The following is a 25,855-nucleotide window of genomic DNA, read 5'->3' on the forward strand; positions in this document are numbered from 1 at the left end:
TGCTCCAGCTCAGCAAACTCCATCTGTGCCGCCGTGAGCGCGGTGTGGACCGCTTCCTTCGCCGCGGTCTCATCGGCCACCTTTCGCCTCAGCTCTGAGCAAAGGAAATCGACAGACATTAGCCACGAAAGAAAGCAAATCGACGAAAAATCAAAGGTACTCACCCGCCATGTTCTTTTGCGCCTCCTCCCTCTGGGTACGGGCGGCCTCCTCGAGCGAGGACAAGGAGGCTTCTTTTTCCTTAAGGCTAGCCCCCATGTTCTGGAGGGCCACCTCCCTCTCTTCGAGGGCCACACCCTGTTCCTGGAGGGTCCCGGCGAGCGCAACCACGGCCACCTCTTTGTGGAGGAGCTCGGCTTTCTGCTGCTCAAGAGTGGCGCTGAGGCGTTGCAGCTCGGCGCTCTGCGCCTCAGCCTCCCGAGCTCTTTCCTCGAGCATCGTCCGAAGGTGCTGCAGCTCGGCAGCTCGCGCCTCGGCTTCCCGGGCCTTCTGCTCTGCTGTCGCCCTCTGGGCGTTCCGCTCATCGGTGACCCGCGCCAGTTCCTCCTCCAGCGCCCGCTGACACGCCCCCAGATCGGCCATTTTTGTATCGGCGTTGTGTTGCCCGAGCTGGCTCATCTGGGAGTACAGCCGGTTCATCTCGACGCTCTTTTGGCGCGAGATTTCCCTCAGCTGCTGAAAAGGGGGAGGGCGTGGGTGAGGACGCGTAAAAGCTAAAACCGAATTCGAGCAATTTCCGGGGGCAAATACTTACCTGGCTGACCTGGTAATCCGCATTCTGATGGAGCTGATAGGCGCGGTCGAGGGCCTGCAAGATCTCGCGCCCAACGCCCATCTGCTTGTTCCAGGCCTCCTCCTCCTCCTGCTCCTTGCGAAGGAACTCCGAGGGGACACCGGACGGGACGAACACCCCGAGGTGGCTCCCCTCGGACGCCCCCGCTTCGAGCGCGCCCGCGCTGGCCGACGCAAACTCGGCGATATGTGCGGCGGCCCTCGCCGCAGCCGCGGGGTCGATATCCATCGAATCCCCGTATTCCTCGCTGCTGTCCGGCAGCTCCACCACCGCCGTCGCACCCTCCTGCGCCGTTGGCACGGGCACTATTGCGACGGTGCCCTCGTCCTGGGCCTCGGTGGGCTCCGAGAAGGGGGCTCCTTCTACCCCTGGCGCCTCTTGCGCCACGTCCTCTGTGAGGCCCCCGCCCTCGGCCCTCGAGGGCTCGAAGACGAGGGTCTCCTCCGCTGCTTGACCGGCAGGGCGCTCCTGCGCGTCCCCGCCGGTTTCTCCTTCTGTGACCGGTCGGGCGGCGCTGTCCGCATCGCCCTGACCGGCCTCAGCTTCAATAGCCGCCTGGTCGGCGCCACCGGCACGGCCCCGGCCAGTCCCCTCGGCATCGTCAGCCTGAGCAGCCGCTTCTGCATCACTCTGGCCGGCGTCGCCCTCCTCTTGTGCCCGGGCTTGCTACGCCGCCTGGGCCCCTCGGGCCATGGCCTCCCGTAGCCTAGCGGCCGCCGCCTCGAGATCCACGGTGGGCTGGGGCTGCGTCGCCGTGTGCGGAGTGCTGCGAGCCCCGGTCTTGAGAGCCTTGGCCGGGGCAAGCCGCACTACGTCCTTGGGAACGGCCCCGGGGCTGGAAATCAAGAGACGCGAGTTGAGCAGGATCGAGAAATCCGCCAAATACGTGACGAAAACGAGATTCGGAATACTTACCCAGATCGAGAGCTCATACTCCGCTTCCTCGTGGTGGTCTTCCGGGCTCGGGGCATCGTGCTGTCCCTCGAGGTCTGCCCTGAAGCTGCACCCCTCGTGTCGGCCCGGTGGCTCGAGGCTGCCAGCACGGGCGACTCCTCTCCTGCCGCGGCCTCGTGGCCGCGGATCAGCACCTGGGGTGCAGGCGACCCCTCGCCGGCCGCCGGCGAGGATGACCCCCGTACCGCACCCTCGAGGGTGGGATTCGCCGATGACCCCGCTACGGCCCCCGGCTCCTCTGGCGCCACGGTTGCTCCCTCTTCCTCGTCCCACAGGTAGAACGGTAGGGGGCTCGCGCCCTCCCCGTCCCCCCTCGGCGCGCGGTCCTCGGCATCCGAGGCCTCCTCCGAGTCCTCCTCCTCGTCCTCCTCCGAGGACTCAGGTGTGGCGGGCCGCGGCTTCCCCTCCGCCCGAACGAGCTGGCGCGCCTTGTCGTGCGCTGCCTTCCTTTTCCTCTTCCTCTCGGCCTTTGCCTCCGCCGCGTCCTTCCGCCTCTTCATCTTCTCCGCGTGGAGGCGATTGATCAGGCGCTGTTCTGGGACCGGGGGCCTCGAGGTGCCGCATCTCAAACCCTGTACAACACACCCAAGATGGGGTCAGGAAAGGGGAATTACACAATGCATGACGAATTCGAAGCCAAAACTCACCAGGGAAATATACCCCGGCTCGGGGCGCATCTTGATCCTCCAAAGATCCGCGGGATCTTGGGGAAACTCCGCCACCGCATACCTCGCCCTCCGGGCGGCGTTGGTGTGGGAGAGAAGTTTGCTCGACGTCCTCGAGCCCTCGACCTTGCTCCCGGGGATGAGCCGGTAAATCGGCAGGGCCCTCTCTACAAGAGGGATCACCCTCTGCCGGTGAAAGTTCGCGATGACGGCCGCCGCTGTCAACCCCTTCCTCGCCAAACGCGCCAACGCATCGGTGAGGCCCTCGAGCCTGGCTTGTTGCGCCGGGGGCGACACCCCCCAGTCCCACTTCGCCGGACGCTCCCGAAGAACCTTGTTGGAGAACGCCGGGAGCATGCCACTAAAGTTTCGAAGGTAGAACCACCCTCGGCTCCACCCGGAGATGTTTGTCGTCATCTTGCTTGTGATGTAAAGGTTCCTCCGGTTCGGGCGGACATGGAGCGTCAGGCCACCGGCGCGCGCGAACCGCCTCGGCTGGTTCCACGCATTTTCGACGAAGAGCTCGCCGCGGTACAGGTGGATCCAGAGATCCCAGTGGACGTCGATGCCGAGGTACCCCTCGCAGACGGCGACGAAGACCGCCGCCTGCGAGATGGAGTTGGGGCTGAAGTTGTGCAGCTCCACTCTGTAGTACTCGCACAGGGCCCTCATGAACTTGCTGACGGGGACGCCGAAGCCCCGTTCGTGGAGGCGCACGAAGCTTACGACGTAGCCCTGTAGGGGCTTCGGCTCGGTCTCGTCCGGGCGCGGGGAAATCCACGCCGGAGCCCCCAAGTCCGGGTTCCGCGGCAGCAGCCGCTCGGCGACCAGCTGCTCCAGCACCGCCTCGGTGGCGGAGGACTTCCCCCATGGCAAGGGCTCCTGGATGTCCGACATCTCCGAGAGTCGAGGGGGGATGCGAAAAGGAAGGCTCCAAAATGGCTAAGTCTCTCTCTCTCTCTTTCTCCTTTCTCCTTCTCGCTCTTGGCTATGGGTTCAGGAGGCGACGGAGGCGGAGAAGGCGAAACAGGATGAAGGCAAATGGCCAGGTGAACCCAAAACGCCCACTTTCTCTTCGTATTTATTCACCTAGTCGGGCGCATCCGTAGCCACGGCCTAAATCTACCGCATTGAATGCGGTAGATTTTGCTATCGCTGACGGATGGGCCCCACGACCGCGGAGTCCCCCACGCGCGCACGCCGCAATAAATGCGGCACGGTAACCGGCGGGCGCGGCGCGACTGTTGCGCTGTCCCATCCGTCAGCCACCTCCCACGCCGCTTCGTCTGCCCGAGGCTGTCGCCTGAAAAGGCGCACCCACACCGTGCCGCACAAATCGGGCCACGTCGCCCGCTACCGGCGGAAGACCCGCGCGCGCGTGGTTCGCGGCTCTGCAACGTTTTCAGACCACGACGGAATATTCCTTCATAGGAGTCTCTCTACCCTCGAAGGAATCGCATTTCGGGGCCTTACTGATCAGGGGGTCGAAGCCTGGCCCTTCAGGGGGTTCGACAGGCGCCCCAGATCACCAGAGTCAGGGACTGCAGGGATGTGCCGTACAAGCTGCCCTCGAACGCGGAGTTCGAGACATCCTACGCAGTGTTCAAGGCCGGTCGAGGGTGCCTAGATGGGGGATCCCACCGAGGGAGAGCATCGAGCCCTCGAACCCTAACGAATGGGTTCGAGCCCCGCCTAGCGAACCCTCGCGAGCGCTTTATGAGACGTGTCTATGGACCACGAGCCGACCCCTATCGAACGGGGCACGGACGTCCGCTTGAACAACCCGCTAATAGCTCACAGAAGCAGCCATAGCTCGCGGCCCGGGCATGGGTAGCATGGTGTGCTTCACCCCTCCTCCCTGCAGAAGGGCGACGAGGGTCGTAATCAAAGTCGAGGGTTCCCCTGAACGCCTTCACACGGGCCTGGGCTCGGGGGCTCCCCGCACACCACGTTTCAAACCACACTCTCGAATAAGTCGACGACCGTCAATCGTGAAGACTCCACGTGTCTAAACCAAACCCTCCGCTGTTGACGTGCGCTCTCCTGATGGTTAAGCTAAGCCCCGGGCCACTGTACCAGCACTGAGAGTGCCGAGGCCAGCTGAAAGAGTGCCGATGCCGGCTGAAAAAGTCGCTGGACAGCCGCCCCAGTAAAGCTACCCAGTGGGACAACGTTCATAGCCCTTGGACGAGCATAAACTCTCCTCCAAGGCCTCGGGGGCTACACCCGCGGGTGCGCTGACGCGCCCCCGCGAAGGAGACTTCATACATATTCGAGGGTCGTAACTCTATGTACACCCCTATACCCTCGGTAATCCTCCCCGCAGAGGAGAAAGGGGACTTTATTGCTCAATGCGAATAAAGATTACAAACGGTTACCGGCGCGAAGCCATCGAAAGATACAAACACGTCGCCACCTACGTGGCAATTTTCCCTGTCTTGGGGAGGAGCGGGCGATGAAGAAAGGCACCGGGCCCCTAGCAGACGCAATAGCGAGGCTGCTAGGGATGCGAGGACCAGCCCCCAGACCTCACGGGTCCAGCAGGACGCTCTCCTCGCAAGCCTTCTTCTAGCGTCTCCTCCACCGAAGACTACGCGGGGGGCCGAGCTGGCGGACAGCGCCCTCCGCACCGTCTCCCCGAGAGCAACCTCGTCGCCTGGGGGGACGATGCAAAGAACAGCCGCCCAACCTGGCACGAACGCCATGGTCAGGCGTCTCCATCCCCCTTCAGGCTAGGGGACATCGCAGAAGCAGGATCCCACGGGCCCAATGCTCTTCTGCTGATCCCACTGAACCTAAGGGATGGAGCGCACGCCCACTCCGGTCTTCCCCAACCGCTCTCAAGCATTCCTCTAGCGCCAAAAGCCTAAAAAAGCCAGGCCACCCCGTCCGGGGGCCGGACACGAGAAGGCAAAGGAAACATTACAAGAGTTGGGCGACGCTGGAAAAAAGAGTTGGGAGGTTGAAGAAGAAGGGGAACCCCACGACCCCTATTTATAGCTGCGCCAGGCACAAAGCTTCAAGCTTATCAAAGACCGGAGGCTTGTATCGCCCGTGACGAAGCGGCGCTCCACGAGCAAAGGATGTCCTCGGTCGCCGCGCCGAGACACGACCGAACGAAATAAAGCAGAGCTGAGCCCCTGGACGCTAAGCGGTGCAGCATCGACCCTGGCCGGATGCCCTCGAACGGCGCGCCGTAAAGCAACCAGGAACGCTGGGGCCAAGGCCCTACGTACGGGACAGCACGATGGGAGCACTATCTGCCAAGCAGCGGGTGCCACCGTCGCCCTGGCCCCCCTCAGTGCGCGGACACGTCTTGTCCTTTACACAAACAAACGAAGAGGCGTGCGCCTCGAAGTACTCCCCCCACGGGCGTACTATCCCGACCGGCGTGTTGTCACACCTGCCGGGCCCGCGCTCAGGCGCGCCCAGCAGGTGCACGACTTTGACTAAACACGTCAAGGGGGTAAATCGCGGAAACACCCTTTGGCCGAATCCATTAACTCGACCAAAGCCTCGGGGGCTACTGTCGGGTGCCACAATTAAGGACACCCTAATTGGGGTACTAAGATCGCTTTAAAAAACACAAACACCTGTTAAAGCAACTGGGCCCACGAAGGCCCACGGACTGCTTCCTATTCGAAAGAAAGGAAAGGACTCAAAGAAGCCCAGCATGCGGCCCATTCCCATCCCCCTCGAACCAGAAGAACGATCTCCGCTTCGCTCGAGGGTCCCTCTCGGGCCCGCTGGGCAATCTCCGCCTCGCTCGAGGGTAGCGGATCTGCCCTCGAGCAGGTGACCAATCTCCGCCTCGCTCGAGGGTAGCGGATCTGCCCTCGAGCAGGTGACTCATCTCCGCCTCGCTCGAGGGTAGCGGATCTGCCCTCGAGCAGGTGACCAATCTCCGCCTCGCTCGAGGGTAGCGGATCTGCCCTCGAGCAGGTGACCAATCTCCGCCTCGCTCGAGGGTAGCGGATCTGCCCTCGAGCAGGTGACTCATCTCCGCCTCGCTCGAGGGTAGCGGATCTGCCCTCGAGCAGGTGACTCATCTCCGCCTCGCTCGAGGCCCTCTCACGGCACAAGGGACAAACGGCCCCCGCCGCCCAACCGACCACCGTACAAAGGCATTAAAGGCCAGCCACTCCGCCACGGCTCAAATGACGGGCGGCGCCAGACCGCCGCTCCCGCGGTGGATGTGACCGACGTCCCATCCGCTGACCCCGGTCACCGCTCCGCCACCCCGGTCGCTGTAGCAACACTGTGGACATTCAATGCGGGACAAGATAAGCTGGCTTCGCCCCCGTTACTGTTCCGCCGACATCAACCATCCGAACTCACCTCCCGCTGGGGGAGGGGTCTGGCGATGGCACGTGCCCTTCCGAGAGGGGCACTCTGCATGTGCGGGCGGACCCCGGACCTCCCTCTTGTGGGGTCCGGGACTTCCACGCGCCCCCGGACCTTCTAGTGCGCACGCTCGCACCCCGACCAGGGGGTCCGGGACCGTCCCACGCCATTACTACCGCTGGGACACTGCGGGACGACCGGCACAATCTTCGCAGGGCCAAGGACGGAGCCCAGGACGACAGCGACGCGCGCCGCCTTCCCACAGTACACTTTCTACAGTGTTCGTCCACTATACCCGCGATTCGGGGGAAAACGATGACTTCCGCGCACACTACACTCATGCACACCGCCCTCCTTACAACTATAAAAGGAGGGGGTGGACTTCCTTTTGCGCAGGCTGATCAACTCTCTCCAATCGAAAGTGAGCAGCAGGTTCTCCGGTCTTTCTCCCTCAGAAAGGCCTCTGCACTACTGAGCACTCACCTCAACCGACTCCACTCCTAGCAGAGACTTGGGAGCTTCCCTCCCTCTCTCGCTTTGCTTGTATCCCCTACTACAAGCACTCCGGGTGCAAGATAATACAGTGCCCTCGCACACCCCCTTTGCTGGACGTACGGCCCCGCGGCCGGAACCGGGATAAAATCGTGCGTTACTGTGTTGCCTCTTGCATCATCATCTGGGACGAGAAAACACGCAGCATTTACTAGTTGGGATTCAGGCCCCTCGGGTCGGAACACCGACACTGTTCAATTGCTTTTGTTCGGTGCATCTGAGCGTATGAGGCACGAATTGTTTCAGCAATGTAATTACTTAGACATTGATCTGTTCGTATAAAATAAAAAAGTTGAACTCAGACAGTAATAGCTGTTGTTAACTTCTACATTGCATTTTGACTAGTGATGCTCGATCACAATGATCATTCTTTTGTTGAGTACCTGAAGAACACCTACAGAAGTTCAACCACAGATGGTGAGTACTAAAAAAATAACTTTACATATATCACCATACTGTATTTTCACCTTGAAGACAAATTTGCAATTTTCCATTCTTTTTATATCGACCCAGCAGTCATATGTTACAACTGATGTTGTGAAAACAAATATGCTTATTAGTAACTCAGGTACAAATACAAAACTCAATTGAAATTTCCAAATAATTTATTCAGTATTTGATTGCTAATTACGTTTGTCTCAAGTGCCTTGCTCATCTGTTTTGTTTTTACCATGATGGTCTGATATGATCTATTCTTTTCATTACTAGATAATGATGACAGTCCTCCAGAGCAAAAACGTTCTACTTCAGCATCAGGATCATCCCAAGATGCTAAGAAATCAAATTCAAGTAATATTTTTTTTGCACCTCCATTATGATTCAATAAGCAGATTGCTTGTATATAGTTGAATAATTTTACATTATCAGTAGGTGCACCTCATTTGCTTGGTTAACCTTCACGAGATGTAGAAACGAGAAATTAATTGCATCCAGAAATTGGCTCCATCTAGAGTTCCTTTGGAATTGTTTTTGTTTTCTTAAACAGAAAGCTTTTAGATTGTTTTCTTACAAACTTATATCAATTTTGAGCTCTGAACTCTGTGTTAATTACTCTCTGCCTATCTGCCTTGCTACTAGCTAAGCAATTACGTAAAGTTGATCATATGACAATGCAATTTTGATGTGTATATAGATCCTCTAATTTGGTTATGGTTATTTCCATCACAGCTAACCAAAGGACAACACGTGGAATTGGCGGAAAGACTGCAGATGAAGCTTCTCGTGGGAAAAACAACTTTTTCTTGGCGAAATGGTTTGGTTTTGGCCGAAAATAACCTTTTGTCATTAACATAGTTTGACGGTCATTTGACTGATATGTCATGAATTTGAGAAGTACCATTGTTTCGAGAAAGTGCCATGTGAGAACTCTCCCCAGATTGTGTTCATGTAAAACCCCTATTGCATTCTTTGTAACTATTTACATTCCCATGTTTACATATTTTGACCTCTGTCATCGAAGCGCTTCTATAGTACTAGGAATAGGAAGTGAGCCTAGCCTAACTGGTTGGGTTGGTAGTGTGGTTGTGCATCAAAATTTCCAAACTAACCAGGTTTAAATCCTCTTCATTTGAATTTGGGTGCCTATTTTCGTCTCAATGAAAAACCACATAACTCCTCCTAGGTTGGGTTTCGCTGAAACACTTTTATGTTCTATTTTAGGCTGGATTTCTTGGAAATGCTAGGTGGTTTTTGAGATTTTGCTCTTTCCTAAACTATAATCTGGTCATGTTCTCAAAAAAAAAACTATAATCAGGTCATCAATGATTCAACTTTTGGGGGGGGGGATGATGTCAGAAACTCATTTTTCTTATATTTACTCTAATAGTCCATCAAGCTGGTGTTTTTTTCCCTCCTAACACTATATGGAATTTATTAATGGGGAAAAGTGCATGATGGTCCCCCCTAAACTATTTTAGTTTATACAATTTTTGAGGCGAACTGCGGCGGGCCCATTGGACCAGCCTGAACCATATATTAACCAAGCAGAGGTACAATAGAGTTTAGACCGCCCAAGGGACGGGAAGAACAAAAAGAGAGATTACAACAAAGAAAGTTACATATTTACAGCAAAAATTACATGGGATTAAGAGGAAGAAAGTCACTTCAGTTCTCTAAACAAAGTTTATCGGTAGGAGAGCCAAGCCTGCCTATCCAAAGTCGAAGATCAGCAGCACAGCGGCGAAAAATCTCCTCATTAGATTCTTGAGAATGAGAGAAGACCCTGGCATTGCGACATTTCCACAAATTCCAAAGAAGGGCAGTAAGGACCGTCAACTTGACCTTCATCGAGGAACATGGAGGTCCCGGTAGAGTGGCGCTCCAAAGGGCCTCAACCTGCAAAAGATCAAGGGAAGGAATGCCCAAGGCGTTCCAAAAGCTGCTGGCTCTAGGTCAGTGTAAGAAGAGGTGAGAAATATCCTCGGTCAGGCCACGGAAGGAGCAAGAGTCATCATTGTCGGCCCCACGCGAGGAGAGGCGGGCATTGGTGTTGAGCTTACTATGACGAACAAGCCAAAGGAAGGATTTGCATCGTGGGATGGCCGCATTTTGCCAAATGCAGGCGGCGAAGGCATCATCAGGCAAGTGGGAGAAGGAGAACTTATAGAAAGCAGAAGCAGGTAGGAGGTTGCAAGACGATCCGCGAATTGTACGAATATCAGGAGTCTCGGGCTGTAACGAAAAAGAGGAGAGCAAGTTAAGGAGTGAATCAAGCTCAGCAACAGCCGCAGAAGTGAGCCTTGGGCGCAGGCACAGGTTTGGAGAGGCGCCTGAGTCCGAAAGGGTGAAAGCCACGGAGGAGTTTGGGCCAAGGCAAAGTGAGAAAAGAGAGGGGAAAATATCGAATTGAGTTTATACAATCAAGCCCTAAAATTTAGTTTGTCAAATTGAGCCCTGCTGATCAAATTTTTTGGGCAATGAAGCATCTTAAGGACGATCCAGTTTATTCATACCTCTTCAGCTTGTTTTTTTTTTCAATTCTGATCCTTCTTTAACTAATATATCTATGCGGTTTACATTAATTTCAGCAATGTACGATTGGCAAATAAAATGTGCAACTTGGTTACAAATAATTGTTTATGTGACTTATTTTATTGGAAAAAGTCTACATGACCCCCTGAACTATACTGTCAGTACACTTAACCCCCCGAACTCAAAAACCGGATGTTTAACCCCCTAAACTTTGGAAAACCGGACGAAACACCCCCTGAGCGGTTTTGGATGGTGGTTTTGCCACCGTGGAAGCCATGTCAGCGCCACCTAGATGCAAACGTGGCGCGGGGCCCACACGTCAGTGCCCATCTCTACTTTCCCCTTCCTGCCTTGTCCTTCGATGGAGGAGGCGGCTCGCCGACGCAACCTCGGTCTCGGGCGGTGCGAGGCAGCGGGCCGGCCGGGAACGACGCGAGGCGGTGAGCCGGCCGGGGCCCCGTGCTGGAGGGAGGTGGCGCGTTGGGCAGCTCCAGCTGGGGCGGCGCGAGGCGGCGGGCCGGCCGGGGGCGGCGTGAGGCGGTGAGCTGGCCGGGGCTGGAGGGAGGCGGTGCGCCGGGCAGCTCCGATGGCGCCGGTGTGAGGCGGCGGGCCGGCCGAGGGCGGCGCGAGGCGGTGAGCTGGCTTGGGCTGGAGGGAGGCAGCGTGTCGGCGCAACCCCTCGTCCGCATCACCACCCGCCTGGCCCTCCCTCCCGTGCTTCGACTACGCCGCGAGCGCATCGCCCTTCCTCTGCTCCTCGCCCCTCTGCTCCCTCGCACGCCGGCCGCCGGAGCTGGAGCTCGCGCGCGCGCCGGCCTCGGTGGCGAAGCATGGAGCTGACCCTCCTGGAGCTCAAGCTCGGCCGGCGCAGGGCCACGGCGCGGGCCGGCGGCCGAGCTCGGCACGGCTCGCCATGGACGCTCGCGCGGGGCGGCGGCCGAGCTCGCCGTGGACGCCCGCGCGGGGCGCCGCGCCCCTCTTTCTGAGGTCGACGGCAGTGGAGCTCGCCCCCCTCCTCCCTCGTTCTCCCTCTGCTCCCTCCGCCCGCGAGGCCCGCGCCCCTCCTGCTGCGCCGAGGCGACGCCGCCGGGGAGGTGGAGAAGGCACGCCAGGCCGGCGCGCGGGGTGGAGCACGCCCGCCCGCGGCCCCTGCTTCGCGCCCCGCCGCGGCGAGGCCCTCCCCCGTCTATGGCCAGGCCGGCGTGGGCGGCGGCGGGAGTGAGCTTCTGCTCGCTCGAGGAACGGGCGCGGCGGAGCTCGAGGAGCGGTGGCGGCGCAGGAAGCAGCGGCGTCGGAGGAGCGGCGTCCTGCGGCTAGGGGCACGGGAAAGGGCGACGAGAGCCACCGAGAGGGACGACAGACAGCAGATGAGATATGGGCACTGACGTGTGGGCCCCGCGCCACGTTTGCATCTAGGTGGCGCTGACATGGCTTCCACGGTGGCAAAACCACCATCCAAAACCGCTCAGGGGGTGTTTCGTCCGGTTTTCCAAAGTTTAGGGGGTTAAATATCCGGTTTTTGAGTTTGGGGTGTTAAGTGTACTGACAGTATAGTTCAGGGGGTCATGTAGACTTTTTCCTATTTTATTTGTAACTAGTTTGTTAAAAACAAACTGGCCTGGTGTGTCTGAAATCTTAAATGGGAATTTGAGCACAAAGTTGAATGATCCAGATGAAAATGAGATGTCTACTTCAAACCCATGAGGAGAGTATTATATTTGCATTTTTTGAGTAGTGTCCTTTTTTATACAAGTTCACATGAGCTGAATGGTAGAGACTGTATATCAGCATTCAGGGATTTTTTGCCCCCTGTCCGCTGTCATAATTCTTGAACGGAACGGAGTAAAAAAAAATTAGGAGGATAAAAACAAACGAGCAAAAGAATATAATAAGAGAAATGGAGCAGAGTAGTGCATGGGAGAGGGACCAGCTCTTCGCTGGACTCTCCCAGGATAATTCCGCATGAATGCATGATTGGGATAGGCTATGCCATTGCGAATCCTGCCTGTCATGTCTCTCTATCAGATTCAGGACCAGCCTGTTGATCCTAATCCCCAGGACTATCCTGCGCCCCTCCAGTCCAATCCTCCATGTGCTCCCATGGAAAGAGAGAGAAGAAGGCCGCAATAATCATTCCCATACACTTCCACCTCCCAATCCATCAGTATTACATGATATGAATTATTGGTTCATAACATGGCTAGTAGCAACAAGTGTGGCGTAGGATCCTCCTGTCTAGCTCATTCAACCTTCCATGCGTAGAGAAACAGGCAGAAATCAGAGCACTCATCAGAACTGTGGAAGTCAGCAGAGGCCGACGGCGGCTCGGGCTTGAAGATGAAGAGGGCGTTCCTCATCCCCGTGCCGAAGAGCCAGTCGTGCGCGTCCCAGTAGACCTGCACCTTGAGCTGGTTGATCGAGATGCACTCGTTGCCCCTGAACTTCCACTGCAGGTGCCTGACGAGGACGTTGACGGACCCGTCGATCTTGATGACCATGTCGACGTCGACGCCGCCGCCGAGGTTGCTGCTGCTGCACTCGATGCTGATGTCGTGCAGCTTGCCCTTCTCGTGGAACCTGGCCTTGGTGAGGAACCGCTTCTTGCTGAAGACGTGCTCCTTCTTGCACACCAGGACGGCGTCCTGCAGCGACGGCCGCGACCCCGTCCGCCGGAACGCCTCCTTCTTGAGGTTGCCGAGGAGGAGGACAACCTCCTCGCCGGAGACCACCGCGACGTAGTAGTCGGACAGCGGCTCGGGCTCATCGGAGTACCTCGCGCTCCTGAGGTCCCAGACGACGTCGATCGCCTTGCCGTCGACCTGGAACTGCTTGGCGCCGTACTTGCGCCAGAAGTGCCACGGCTGCATCTCCACCTTGCAGGCGCTGCTGCAGCCCTGCTTGGCGCCGCCGGCCTCGCCCCACTCCCTGGCGCTCTTGTCCTTGCCGCCGCCCGCTGACCCTTCTATCGACACGGACAGGCCGTGGGTGAGCAGGTTCCTGCACCATGTCACCGTGACCAGGCGGTCGTGGCCGGCGATCCCAGCGCGGTAGACCAGCGTAACCGCGCTCTGCCCCGACCTGGTCGCCGACGAGGGCGCCGGGACGTCCGGGAGCTTCTCGCCGGCCGAGAAACAGGACGGGACCGAGAACAAGTCCTGCATCATGTGGAGACGAGACGACGACGCTGCTGGCCTTTTGTGGATCGGAACGCAATCCTATATTCCTATCTGATCAAAGGTGTATGCGCGCGTACCCTGATATCGACAGGGTGACTGACGAATTGATCCTCGACAAGGAGGCTAGCTTAGCTATACATAGAGGCGGCTGGAAGTGCCATGAAAGCCATGCAAAGATGTGGAGTTGGGCGAGGGGATGAGGCGACCATGAGTTAGCAAACCGAGCTGGAAAGGGGGGAGGCCAAGAAAGTGAGCTGTACGTGAAAGCGAGTGGAGGAAGAAGCCCTCGGCCTCGTGGGGTGTTTAAAACCGGAGGAACCTTCTCCGCTTGCGTGGAATAACTGCTCCATCTTTCAGGGACCAATCTCGGTTTCCCTGCAGGCCATCGTACTCGCACCACTATTCTAATTTCTACTGCCAACCTTCACCATGACCGGCCGGCGAAGCCCAAAGCAAGCTCCATGAGACATCAGCATTGGAGCTGGATCTCTTTTGGGGGGACCTTCAGGTCTCGGCAGCGGCGAGCATGGCCATGTGGGTGGCAGCATGTTAAAGATAGCAAGCCATGTGGAGAACAGGAGATGAGAGCCACAGGATTTCTCGGTTCCAGGGGAGTATAATGATGTATCGTGCCCAACGATGTGCAGGGCTGCAGGCAGGGGAATGTAGAAGGAGTGGGCAGCTGAGCTGAGGTAACTTGGACAGTGACGACTCTAATGGTAGTACACTGCAACTGCTCACAGAATCTGGACATTTTGTAGGGGAGGAAAGGAGGTTTCCGGGTCCTTTTTTGTTGTTCAGACAAAAGAGTGGTCAATGCATCAGCAAGATGGCTTTAGGATGGCAAGGCATCTTCCTCTACCAGTCTACCGGCACGTTAGTCTTAAAAATAAAAGGCTGCGGCGGCTTGCGTTCCTGCGCTTGTGCTCCGTGGATAAACCTGTAGACTTTCTTCTGTCAACGTCGTCGTCGTCAGAGGCTAAGCCATCAGGATCTGATTGGTCAGTGTGGCGGTCCTGGATGGATGAGAGCCCTTTGCCTCGTTGTGCAAAGGCGTCTGGGGATGCTGGTGGACGCAGTGATGACGGCGACGTGCGAGTTGAGAGCTTCAATGTGGAATTGATCAGAGCATTTGGTGGCGAGTGACGGCGGCGGATTCAACGTTCTTCCTGAATATCTCTTCCGTGTTGGACTGGACCAGTGGCCAGGGCCAATGCTTATTGCATGTTTGTTTATCCTTTCTAGGCCTGGGGCTCGGAACCGGAGAGGAGAAAGGTTCAGCTTTGTGGCGAAGTGAGAAAAAGAATTGTTCCAGCTTCAGGCAAGAGGCTCTGGTTGGTACAATTAGCGTCGCTGAGTTACTGACCGAATAATCATGGACATCTTCTCCTGCTCTCTTTTGTATGACCGTACTGAATGAATATTCACGTACTGTCACCAATCAGTTATGTCCAGTCAATCTGTCTGCACTTACTCTACCCCGCACGTTACTGGAAAAAAAGTTTCTGAAATCACGTCTTGAAAGCAATTTGTGTTTGCAAGCAGGAACTACTGCATGGCCCCGTTTAGATCCCAAAACCCCCACAAAAACCAAATTTTCCATCACATCTCCATCGTATCGAAATATTAAATGTAGCAAATGACTCATGCATGGAGTAAAAAACTAATTGCATAGTTTTGATGTACATTGCGAGACGAATCTTTTGAGCCTAGTTAGGTCATGATAGGACAATATCTACCACAAACAAACGAAAAGTACTATAATGTACTACAGTGTTTTTCACCAGCGCTACCATGTTTTTAAGGGGAACTAAACACAGCCCGTACTGACTGATCTCAACAATCAGCATCACATATCAAGACATGGGGAGCGCTACCATGTTTTTAAGGGGAACTAAACACAGCCCGTACTGACTGATCTCAACAATCAGCATCACATATCAAGACATGGGGATGGGACGCATCGGTTTGCTCCAACTGCCACCGACTCCCCCAGTTGGCCAATCTCTTGCGTTGTGTTTAGTTTCAAAATTTCTCTCGCCAAATTTCACTATTCATTTATCACATCAAATCTTTTACCTTATGTATGGAGTATTAAATATAGATAAATAAAAAAATTATTTGCATAGTTTTGATGTACACGACGAGACGAATCTTTTGAGCCTAGTTAGGTCATGGTAGGACAACAATTACCACAGACAAATGAAAAGTGATATAGTGTGCTGCAGTGTCTGATGCGACTTTTTTACGCATCTAACACGCAGCCTTGCGCGCCGGCCGATCTGCCTACTAGAGTTCGTTGGATCGAGCACCACGATATCCAGCCGACCTGCTCCCTTTTCCGCCTACGGCATCGCGGATTAACCGAGCACGGCCGGCCGGCGGAACCGAGCCCTGTACGAGCTCGCGATCGGAGTCGTTGCAGGCTTGCAGCAGGTTGCCAGCGCGCGCTCACGAGCCCTGTCCGAGCTCTCTCTCTCCCTCCCCAGGTTAGGCGGAAGCTGCCAGTACCCGGACCACCGAACCAGTGAACCACCACACCGGGCACGTGGCCGTGTCCGCGCGCCATGAATGGCCGGTGCCGGTATGCCCGCGCGCCGGCCCGGCGCGTCGCAGTTCACGTGCCGCGCAGGCGTAGTCACGGTGCCATGCCGTGCCCGCCCAGCCCTGCCGGCGTCTGAGAGGCCTGAGTGATCTCGGGTCAGGCGTGTCTACGCAGGGCGAGGCCGCGCGTCGCCTGCGCCATACCTGCGAGTACGAGCGGCGCGTTCGTTTTCATCTCATCGACGGCAGCCTCGCTCACGGGAGGGAGCACGGAGTGAGTGACCATCGCCTTCTGCCCCGTGCCCGCGCCGTTCTCTGCTTAAAATTCTAGCAGAAATCCTAATCCTCGTGCTCTCAGACAGACTAATTAGAATTAATATAAAAATAAAATCTACAGCTAATAGTTATAATTATCTATTTCACCCTCTCTTTCATCTATTCAATATTGTAACACATACTCTAAAATACATATTTATTATTATCAAGTTGTAATCTACCATATTTTCTATTTCTGTATACCACTTCTTGCTCCTCAGCCGGCCACGTCATCCTTTAATATCGTCCGTCCGATCTGCCATCCGATGTCTCATATCGCTTCCAACGGATTCCGTCAGCAGCGACTTCTCGCTCCGAATCCGTCGCGACGGCTTCTTGCGGACTTTTTTTTGTCTTCCTCTGCTTCTGCTCCTCAGTCGTACACTGAAATATCTTCCCAGCTTCTTTCCTCTCCCCCTCTGTGCACGACTCCGGCCGATCCCTCCGCCTCCCTTTCTTTCCCCTACCTCCAGTGGGGGCTCCGCCCAAACCCGCCGCCCCCTTCGCGTCGCCCTGAACCAGCGATGCGCGGTCCCGGGCGCCATGGCCTCCCCAGCACGGGCGGCACCGGGTACCACGGCGGCACCACCGCCCCAGTACGGCCGATGCCGGCCGCCCCGGCGGTGCGGCCGCGCTAGCACGAGCAGCCCCGTGGGCCCTGCGGGAGCCCTTGCAAGGGCGCCGCCAGGCCACCCTACGGCGCCACCGCTCCGGCACGGGCCAAGCCAGTGGCCGTAGCACGGGCGCCCCCCTGCGCGTCGGCCTCAACGACCGGCCCTGCCTGGTCGTGTCTTCCTCTTCCCCGGCTACTGCTCCGCTCGGTAGGTGGCCTTTGCCAAGGCGCGTCACCTCAGCGACCGGATCTGGTGAGACCTCACCCTCTTCTTCTCCTCCTCTATTCCATAGCTGCTCCCCCAGGTCCTCCATCCCTCCGCGTTCGCCTTCGTGCAGGTGAGTGGCCGCTGCGGCAGCATGTGCTACCTCCCCTCTACACGCCGGTCGCATCCACCGCCTCCGTGGCTGCCGTTTTCGCCGTTGGTCTTCCTCTTCACCTCCGCCAACCCCCGTGCTTTGCGTTTTCAATTCCCCTACGAACGGTAAGGCCCCAGGTGTTGTTCCCTCTTCGCTTCCTGTTCTGTGGCCTTCAAATCTTCATATATTTTCCTGTGCATCGTGTAAGTTATCCAGTGTATTCCATGAACTAATTTGGCCTTTTGTTTTGCAGCAAGCTAGGCTTAGCGGTGCCGAGGGAGGTCTAGCAGTTCCATCTCCACCATGGATTCTTTGATCAGGACTAATATTTTTCAGCACACGGCTAAATAGAGTTAAGGCTTCAAGAGTCTTCTCTCCTTTCTTGATTGCTGTCCACATCTTCTTTGCCTTCCATTCCATAAGACATGGAGTACTATCACTTTCATGGTGTTTTTTTTTGGCAGAATCTGTGTTCCAATCACCCACGAACTGCACTTCGCAGGTCAGGTAGCACAGAAAAAAAACAGAGAGGTGAGTATCCATTCAAAGAGGCATTCCCTTATCTGAAATATATTAGCAGAAGTACAAACAAATTCTTGATATTTAAATAAAATCATTCGATATGAAGACAATCAAGCAATTGAAGTGACATGAATCAAAATATCAATCAAATGGGATCATCTCCCCTCTATTTATTTTTGCAAGAGATATTCCCCTATTTGAAATATATTAGCAGAAGTACAAACAAATTCTTAGTATTTAAATAAAATCATTCGATAGGAAGACAACCAGGCAGATGATGTGCCATGAATCAAAGTATCAGTCAAATGGGATTATCTCCCCTCAATTTATTTGGAGCAAATAATGTTAGGTTGTTATGGCATATAACACATTTCAGTTCCAATGTCCTAAAAAAAACAAAGGCACTATGAGGAAATAAATATGTAGCTTCAGTAACGACATGTAGCTTCAGTAACGACATTGACATTTTAATCAATGCAGGCAGCATAGGACCTGAAGAGAATTGAAAACTGAAGCCCATGTTGAGATCATTGCCACAATTGGGTGGCACTCCATGTAGCAGACTATCAACCTTGGAGCAAAACATTATGCCTGAACACCACATAGTACCAGGTACAGCACACCCATTTTCACTCCATCATTCAGTAAAAAGCACTTCTTTATTTTCTTCTTACAAATCATAATTTGCACTACCCTTTTATCACCTTCCTTCACCATATAGTTACATGGTATGTTATTGCTATAAGTCCCTGTGCTTCATAAGCCATAATGGTATGTCATATGTTTAGTTTATTGGTTTGCTTCAAAAGGACAGCAGTACCCAAGAGATTTCGTATGCTTGCATTTACATTCCGTATTACTATACCAATGCACCTTTAAAAAGGTACCACATAGATCAGATGTGTGGACAGCGGCAGCCCAGCCTGCTAATGATAGTTCCCTACAAATGCAAAAAATGGAGCAACACATGCATAAAAAAAAATTCTGCTTCTTGCCCCAGCTGTTACATTGCCACTGCTTTACCCAATTCTTCAGGTCTCTATATCCAGATATGGAACACCTGCTTTTTCTACGACCACTAAAATATTCTTCCTATAATTGGTAGGATGCTTTCTCTATGATCAGTAAAATTCATCCATCTATACCTGCCCAAACTATGTTTGACATCTTACTGACAAGTCTCTTCTTTGCCTGCAACACACTGGGGTATATATCCGCTCGAGCTTATTTTGTTTTTGGTTCCAGGAGAGGCACTGCAGTTGAGATCAATATGGTGGATCTGTTGATTACGTCAGCTGTATTCTTCTCTATTCTTTTCGAATGGTTGGATTGTGGATGTGTTGTTGCAAATGCATGTATTTTATTGGTGCCCTTTGTGTTGTTTCCTCCTGTTGAGATTCGATAAGCACTTCCTTGGCTAAATCATCTTGCTCTCCCCCCCCTAAGTATCACCGATACGCGATACGCCGATACGGGTACGGGTACGGCGATACGGCGATTTTCAAAAAATAAGGATACGCCGATACGGCAAGTATATATATTTTTAAAAATGTAAATTGCCAAATAATTCGTAAGAACGAAATAGATAATAAATATTACATTTCCAAAGAGCCAACATACGTAGTAAATGTTCAAGTTCAACCAAATATAGCTAAATGATTAGTTCAACCTGGATGAGCCTATGTTGATGGGCTCCCGATGCTCTTTCAAATGAGGTGTTATTGGCCTAAAAGTATCGGACAGAGTATCGGGAAGTATTGGACGGAGTATCGGGAATTAAATCTTTTATTTTTAAATTATAATTTTTCGATACTTCCCGATACGCGTATCGGGGCGTATCGGGCCGTATCGGATACGGGTGCGGCATTCATTTTGAAGTATCGGTGATTCATAGCTCCCCCCACTGTGGTTGGACGGACAACCTTCTTAGGAATTAGAGGTAAACTACATCTCCATGAATCAAGCCAAGTAGTACTTTCTCTTTAATATTCACAGACATCGCTCACCGTCCTTGCTCCTTTGTTCAGAAATATGAACCTTTGGTGTATACGTTCCTGCTAATATTGAGAGGAGAGATCCAAATGTTTCTTCATCTACCTTTGTTGCTTGGAATGTTTGGCATCATCATATATTTGTAAATTAGCTTTCGACACATATCCAATTTCTTAGATCTTAAAACATTTCATATCAGGTTGCTTATTTTATTGTGTGAATAGGGGAAGAAACAGCTGCTCTAATGGTCTACATTTCTATGTGCATGTCCTGATTAGAGGCCTGCACAAAGTTTCTCATGAACTGTGATTCATTGCAACTTCTATGAGACCTACCTCAGCGACTCAGATCTCCATATTTCTGCAAACCTTTTGGTTCTTAGGTTCAATTGTTTCATGCTATCTTTCGGACTTCCTGCCCCGTGCGAAGCACGGGGGTACCCGCTAGTAAATTTTAGTTTGCATCACACCTCCATACTCTAGATACATTCATTTTAGTGCTGCAAAGCACTGTTATATACTTAAAAGATCAATGCTAGCAAGATATTCCAAGTGGTGGATCATAAGTCATCCTTTCAATATTTTAAATACCATTAGTCGAAACATCATTTATTATAGGACACGGCTAACGTACGGCCGGCCGTAAATTAGACCGGCCGTACGGCATACTCTTTTTTGGCCATATAGAGGTATCGGATTTCTCTTTTTGTAAAAAAATTGGTACCGGAGTGCAACTTCATAAGATAAACACAAAAAGATGATATCAGCACATGCAAAAGCAATCTCAAATTTAAAAAAACCATAACTTTACCCCCTGAGCATCAAAATTAAAATATAATTGTATCATTGAGTTGCCCTCAACAAAACCATCAAACCAAAATCTCACTTCAACATATGTCGATAATATTTTTTCCCATGTAATCCCAAAAAGCACTTTTTGTTGAAAGTTGAAAGCATATCGTAATAAACTCTGAAGTAATTTAGTAAATGTACAAACCCAAAAAAATTGCTCGATTTTAGGCTTCCTCTTCCCACAAGCCTCGTTGCCGAAAGACACACAATCTGAACCACCTTTGCTTATTCAACTGCCCCTAGTAGAATTGCTAGATCTACAAAGTTGTTTGGCCAAATTCTTCACATGCACACTGCTGGTCAAGCCTCACCCCACCCAGTCCTTTTTGTTGAAGCTGCAAAATGTAGATGGCAAAAAAGTCGACATGCTAGTTTGTGTGTTCTAGCCGTAATGTTGCAAAAAAAAATGCTTAGACAAAATTGCTTAAATAAAGGTATTGCTATGCCTAGATACAACAATAAAATTATTTATTAGGAATCAATATTATTGCCTCTGTATAACCGTTTTATTGAGAACTCAATAAGGGATATACCGAAAAATACAATAGTACAAGCCTTACAGCCTAAGAGCATGTTATAGTGATGATTCACTATGAAAAATAAACTTGCATGCATAAAAATTATCAGGTTTCAGATCCTAAACACTGTTTTGTGTTACCAAAACAAGAATCGAAAACATGAAAAGAATAGAGAGTGCAGTTAGTATTAGGAGTAAACATCAGCAAGGCACCCTGGTAACAGAGATTGTTAGTTCTATATATATGACCTAATTCATGATCACATTTTGCTAATTCAGAAAATTGTCAGAAACACATTATTGCCCAATTCAAAACCATATTATTGCCTTAAACAATTGCATAATTTGCCTAATCTAGAACAACATTATTGCCTAATGAAGTACATATTTAGACAAAAAGAATGCAAGAAATGTACTTGCTGTCACTATGTACTTATTTACTTGAGCTGGTTCATAATGCACACCATATCTGCTTCATGCTTTGTACTTGATCTTCCCTGCTAGATAACCTGGGATCCTACAATGTAAGAATAGAAAAAATAAAGATGAATTAGAGAAGAAAGAATACTGTAAAAATGACCCAACGATTTGCAGTGTTTTGCCTTGACCTTATGACAATATTGCTTGATCATAGTATATTTATTTGCCTATTCTCGTAGCAATTATTACTTTCTAACCGCCAAATGAAGTTTGGTAACTAATCGGATGCACCTGCAGGCATATCATACTGGCGGTGTCTCAACTATAATTCCTCAATAACCCAAATAACCTTGCTACCTCGGGTCATGCAGCTGCATCACCAAACATAAACAACTCACCAAGATAAAAAAAGTTAAATGAAAAAAATGAAAAATGTGCTAACTAAGGGGATGAATGCTCAGGTAAAGAGGAAGAAGTCCAGGATTTGCATGTCAACCAAATCACACTGCTCCAAAATGTACGGAGAAATAAACAAAGAACATTTAATTCAGAAAAGGTCTGTGCTTATTCATCCATTGCAAGCTAATCTATTTATCCTGTGATTGTAATGATGTAACAAACTTGATTCCAGACAAAAGGAGAATTTATCACACGAGACATATGAATGTAAAAAAATGATTGAACTAAAAATTTAAAATGCTATCTGAATAGTATTTAAATGCCTACTAAAGATTTGTTTAAATGCTTCTGGCAATCAACTTTTTTTAATTTTAGTTGGCACAAAGGAAATATAATGGAAACCAATGGCATTGACAATTATGATCAACAAAACCGACGATAGGTAGCAAATAACTGGGCATGAATTGCAATAAGTATGACCACTGTCACTAGCAGAGGACTAGTAATTACCCCTAGAACATCAGTGTCATCAAACTCTCTCAATATTAGCAATTGAGGACAGTAATCAAAAGCACATTTGTCAACTATAAGGAACAAAGAAAAAAGGCTGCTGATTAAATGTGTAAGAAACATTTGTGAACGTTCAAGCAAACCTCGACCTAGGACATTTTTTGTCTAAAAACAAAGGAATGTTAATTTTTGTACCCTGAGCAGGTAGTAGAATCTATATATGTAACTCCTAAGACGACATCAGGTACACAACATAGAAAAAGCAAAATAAAAAGGGCTGTGCCAACTCTCAAATGATTCAGCAAATTAAAAGGAGTGCAGAATTTTCTCTTGCCAGAAGAAACAAACAAATTTATGCAAGCTAGCAAACAAAAGAATAAAGGTACCTGGATGAGCCATTACTTTGAGTGATAGTACTCTCGACATGAATAGTGTAAGGAAAATCATCTTCTAGAAGTAAAATCAGCTCCAGTGCCCTTTCTGAAATCATACCATATCCAATCTTCTGCCACTAGGTGCTCCAATTCGACCAACTTCACCATCATGCAGTAACCTTTGTTGAAAACTAAACTTCAAGCTAGAAAATGGGGCACTATTTTAGGATTGTTTCACAAGGGTTGTGCCAACACATGATGGTGGTGGACTGGTGGTACATTTTCAGCAAAAGAAAAAGGTTCCCTAGTTTTTTTATATAATTGCATATTGGAAAGTTTGGAAAAAAAATGCTTCTAGTATTTGATGTATTTGGCTACTGGAAGGTACCGAAATATTTCTATTAATTGATATAATTACATATAGAGAAGTACGCTAGAGACAAAACTATTGCAAAAACAGCAATCAGCTTGAGCTGGCATTCCATCAAACACTAGCAGCACAGGGCAACAAAACAGAGCCAAAACACCACCGAGCAATGCAATCCCATCAGCAGCATGAGGGGACAAAAGTTCAAGCGTCAGGCAAACACTGCAGGACAGATCATGGCCGCCCCGACCTCAGATGGCATGGCGACGATGTGCATGGTGGGCACATAGCTGCAGCGTTGGCGCAAGGAAAACCTCCAGCCCATGCCACACTGATGCGCAGGAGGCTCGAGAATGGCGCATGGCAACGGGGAGAAGGGGACAGTGAACAGACAGAAATTAAACACGCACGGAGGGCATGAATTGGCTCTTACCGTTAGGATTGGTTCCTCGTCGTCGGCCGCCAGCACACGCGCCCGCTTCGCCGGCGAGCTGCTGCCTTCGTCATCATCTACGCACGACACGCCGCCGCCAGATCTATGCCCACCGAGCACCCTTCACTTCGCCTGCGGCTGCGCCGCGTTGTCCGTGCTCGACGATGCACCGGATCAGCTAACGGGGCTTCCTCCCCGAACCCAGCCCCAGATTCCCTCCTCCTCCTCCGTTGGCACCGGCTTCCTCCTGAACCCCCCGAGCAGGTCGGCGTCCACAGCCATGAGCCTCTTCTTCTCCTCCGCCCGCGGCACGGCCCCAAGGCCCCCGAGGAAGTCACCGTCGTCGATGGAGCCCTCAATAATGAGACGAGGAGCGAGTTGATGGGGACGCAGGGGCGGGGGCGGGGGTGGGGTTGCCGAAGAGGTCGGCTGAGGTGGATCTGCCCGGGTTGGACCACGCGACGGCGGATCCGGCGACGGGCGAGAGCTGGAACCGGCCGTGGGCCCCGCCTTGACTTGCGGCAGCATGCCGAAGTCGCGTACCAGGAGGCCCTCGATCCCGTTCATGGCTCCGGGAAGCGACGTCAGACGTCCCACCGGTGTCCTCGCCGGCGACGAGCCAGATGGGGAGGAGAGGAGGGGGAGGAAGGAGCCCCGACGAGGTCGTATCGAGATGGGGGGCGAGAGATCCGGGGGGAGGAGAGAGCAGCAGCAGCAACTCGTCTGCTGAGGAAGGGAGAGGGGAATGGAGAGGCGTGAGTGGGTGGGGCGGAGTCATGCCGCGGATGCCAGCAAGGAATAGAAACCGGTTAAATATTTTGTTGGATGCAGTCGGCCGTTTTAGGGCCTGATTGGTTCTCTGCTGCCGGCAGCCTGGCTCGTGCTAGCCATCCAGACCCATGCTGGACAGGCTCGCGAGGTGCAGCGTCAAGTTGTTTGGTTCACGTTTCCCCAGAGCTAGGCCAGCCAGAGCAATTGATTGGTTATATGCTTAACTAGCTTGACCAGTCCCTTTTGTTTGTCTGGATGCTGGCCCCCATGCTTGCTCCTGCATCACGGCAGCCAGGCTCACCGCGTGCGACCGATTTCCACGTTCCTCAGGAGCCAGGCTCGTGGGAACCTTTTGCACCGCCGGAGCCAGGCTCGCTACCTCGTACAGATATCCAAACAGGCTTAAACTGCATCCCGTGAGCCTGCCTAGAGGTTGATGCAGGGAACCAATCAGACCCTTAATTGACAAGAATACGGCCGGCCGCAAAAAAAGTTATTACCTTTATTATAAAGCAGTAAATCAAACGGTTGCTCTGAACATCGTATCATTATTTTTCTTAGTCGCATTTCTTAAGCTACCGTCTAAAGTCGAGTTAGAGAAGATAAATGGTTCACTAGCTTATTCGGTAGATATGTGATATTTTGCTCGTAAAATTTTTACTGATTAGTATTTGTATGGAATGTTATTTTTCGCCTTATTCTCTAAAGTTTTATGTTGTGTATATCTGTGTAAGATTTGAATCAATAACCAAAAGTGGCCTAGTACGAAAATGATTAGAGGACGGTCCAATTTAATTGGTATAACATGTTTTATGTAGCTAAATAGAGTAAAAAGATGATGAACTAATTATTATTTCATCTATTATACTAAAAAGAAAAGATAGGAGTATAAAAAAGAAAGAGAGGTAAAGAAATAAAAAGATGATCAACTAATTTTATTATTCCATCCATCATATTAAAGAAAAGATAGGAGTATAAAAAAGAAAGGGAGGTAGAGAAATAAAATAGCATCACGACAAGCTGATTTATAGACCTACCGACTTGCTGAGCATTAGGCATCAGCATTCCTTTCTAATCGAACCAATCTTTTCGTTTTTCGGTTTCTACACAAGTTCGATTCTAAGAAAATAAGGACCGATTGTCTCTTTTCAGAAGTGAGAAATGAAGAAATTCACTTTCGATTAATTCGGTTCGGTTCCGATTATAACCTAATCAATTTAACTGAGTCTATCTTAGCACAGGTTCACAAAATCAAAAAAGAAAAATGGGATCCAGTCCGCTGTTTTGCCTCCTGAATCGTTGCTCTCACCCGGTGGAAAGGCGCCGCCACAAAATTGCGCACGCACTGGCCACCGCCCGCTGAGGTGGCTGTCACGACGCTCACCCGCTGGATCCACGACACACTGCAGGTACC

At 51.8% G+C, this 25,855-nt stretch overlaps 1 protein-coding gene and 2 long non-coding RNA genes across 7 annotated transcripts; 1 reads left to right on the top strand and 2 right to left on the bottom strand.

Annotated features, from left to right (window-relative positions):
* Window positions 1-12,142: 12,142 nt before the first annotated feature.
* On the bottom strand, window positions 12,143-13,872 carry LOC120709004. Its single transcript, XM_039994501.1, has one exon. It carries the CDS (start codon window positions 13,440-13,442, stop codon window positions 12,519-12,521), a length of 924 nt encoding a protein of 307 aa, XP_039850435.1. The 5' UTR covers window positions 13,443-13,872; the 3' UTR covers window positions 12,143-12,518.
* A 2,708-nt stretch (window positions 13,873-16,580) lies between these two features.
* LOC120709005 lies at window positions 16,581-19,242 on the top strand. 4 transcript variants are annotated; one of them, XR_005689551.1, is made up of 5 exons: window positions 16,581-17,179; window positions 17,265-17,422; window positions 17,539-17,816; window positions 18,288-18,419; window positions 19,053-19,242. It is a non-coding gene; the product is annotated as an uncharacterized LOC120709005 (long non-coding RNA). The 4 variants fall into 4 exon arrangements; XR_005689549.1 differs by having other exon boundaries at window positions 16,595-17,179; window positions 17,265-17,410; XR_005689550.1 differs by having other exon boundaries at window positions 16,602-17,422.
* Window positions 19,243-20,740: 1,498 nt separating this feature from the next.
* LOC120709006 lies at window positions 20,741-23,153 on the bottom strand. 2 transcript variants are annotated; one of them, XR_005689553.1, is made up of 4 exons: window positions 22,883-23,153; window positions 21,776-21,958; window positions 21,584-21,684; window positions 20,741-20,985 (listed from the first exon to the last, which is right to left on the bottom strand). It is a non-coding gene; the product is annotated as an uncharacterized LOC120709006 (long non-coding RNA). The 2 variants fall into 2 exon arrangements; XR_005689552.1 differs by lacking the exon at window positions 20,741-20,985 and having other exon boundaries at window positions 21,579-21,684.
* Window positions 23,154-25,855: the final 2,702 nt, after the last annotated feature.

The sequence above is a fragment of the Panicum virgatum genome, chromosome 5K (assembly GCF_016808335.1).
Source record: "Panicum virgatum strain AP13 chromosome 5K, P.virgatum_v5, whole genome shotgun sequence".
In the NCBI taxonomy this organism is placed as follows: domain Eukaryota; kingdom Viridiplantae; phylum Streptophyta; class Magnoliopsida; order Poales; family Poaceae; genus Panicum; species Panicum virgatum.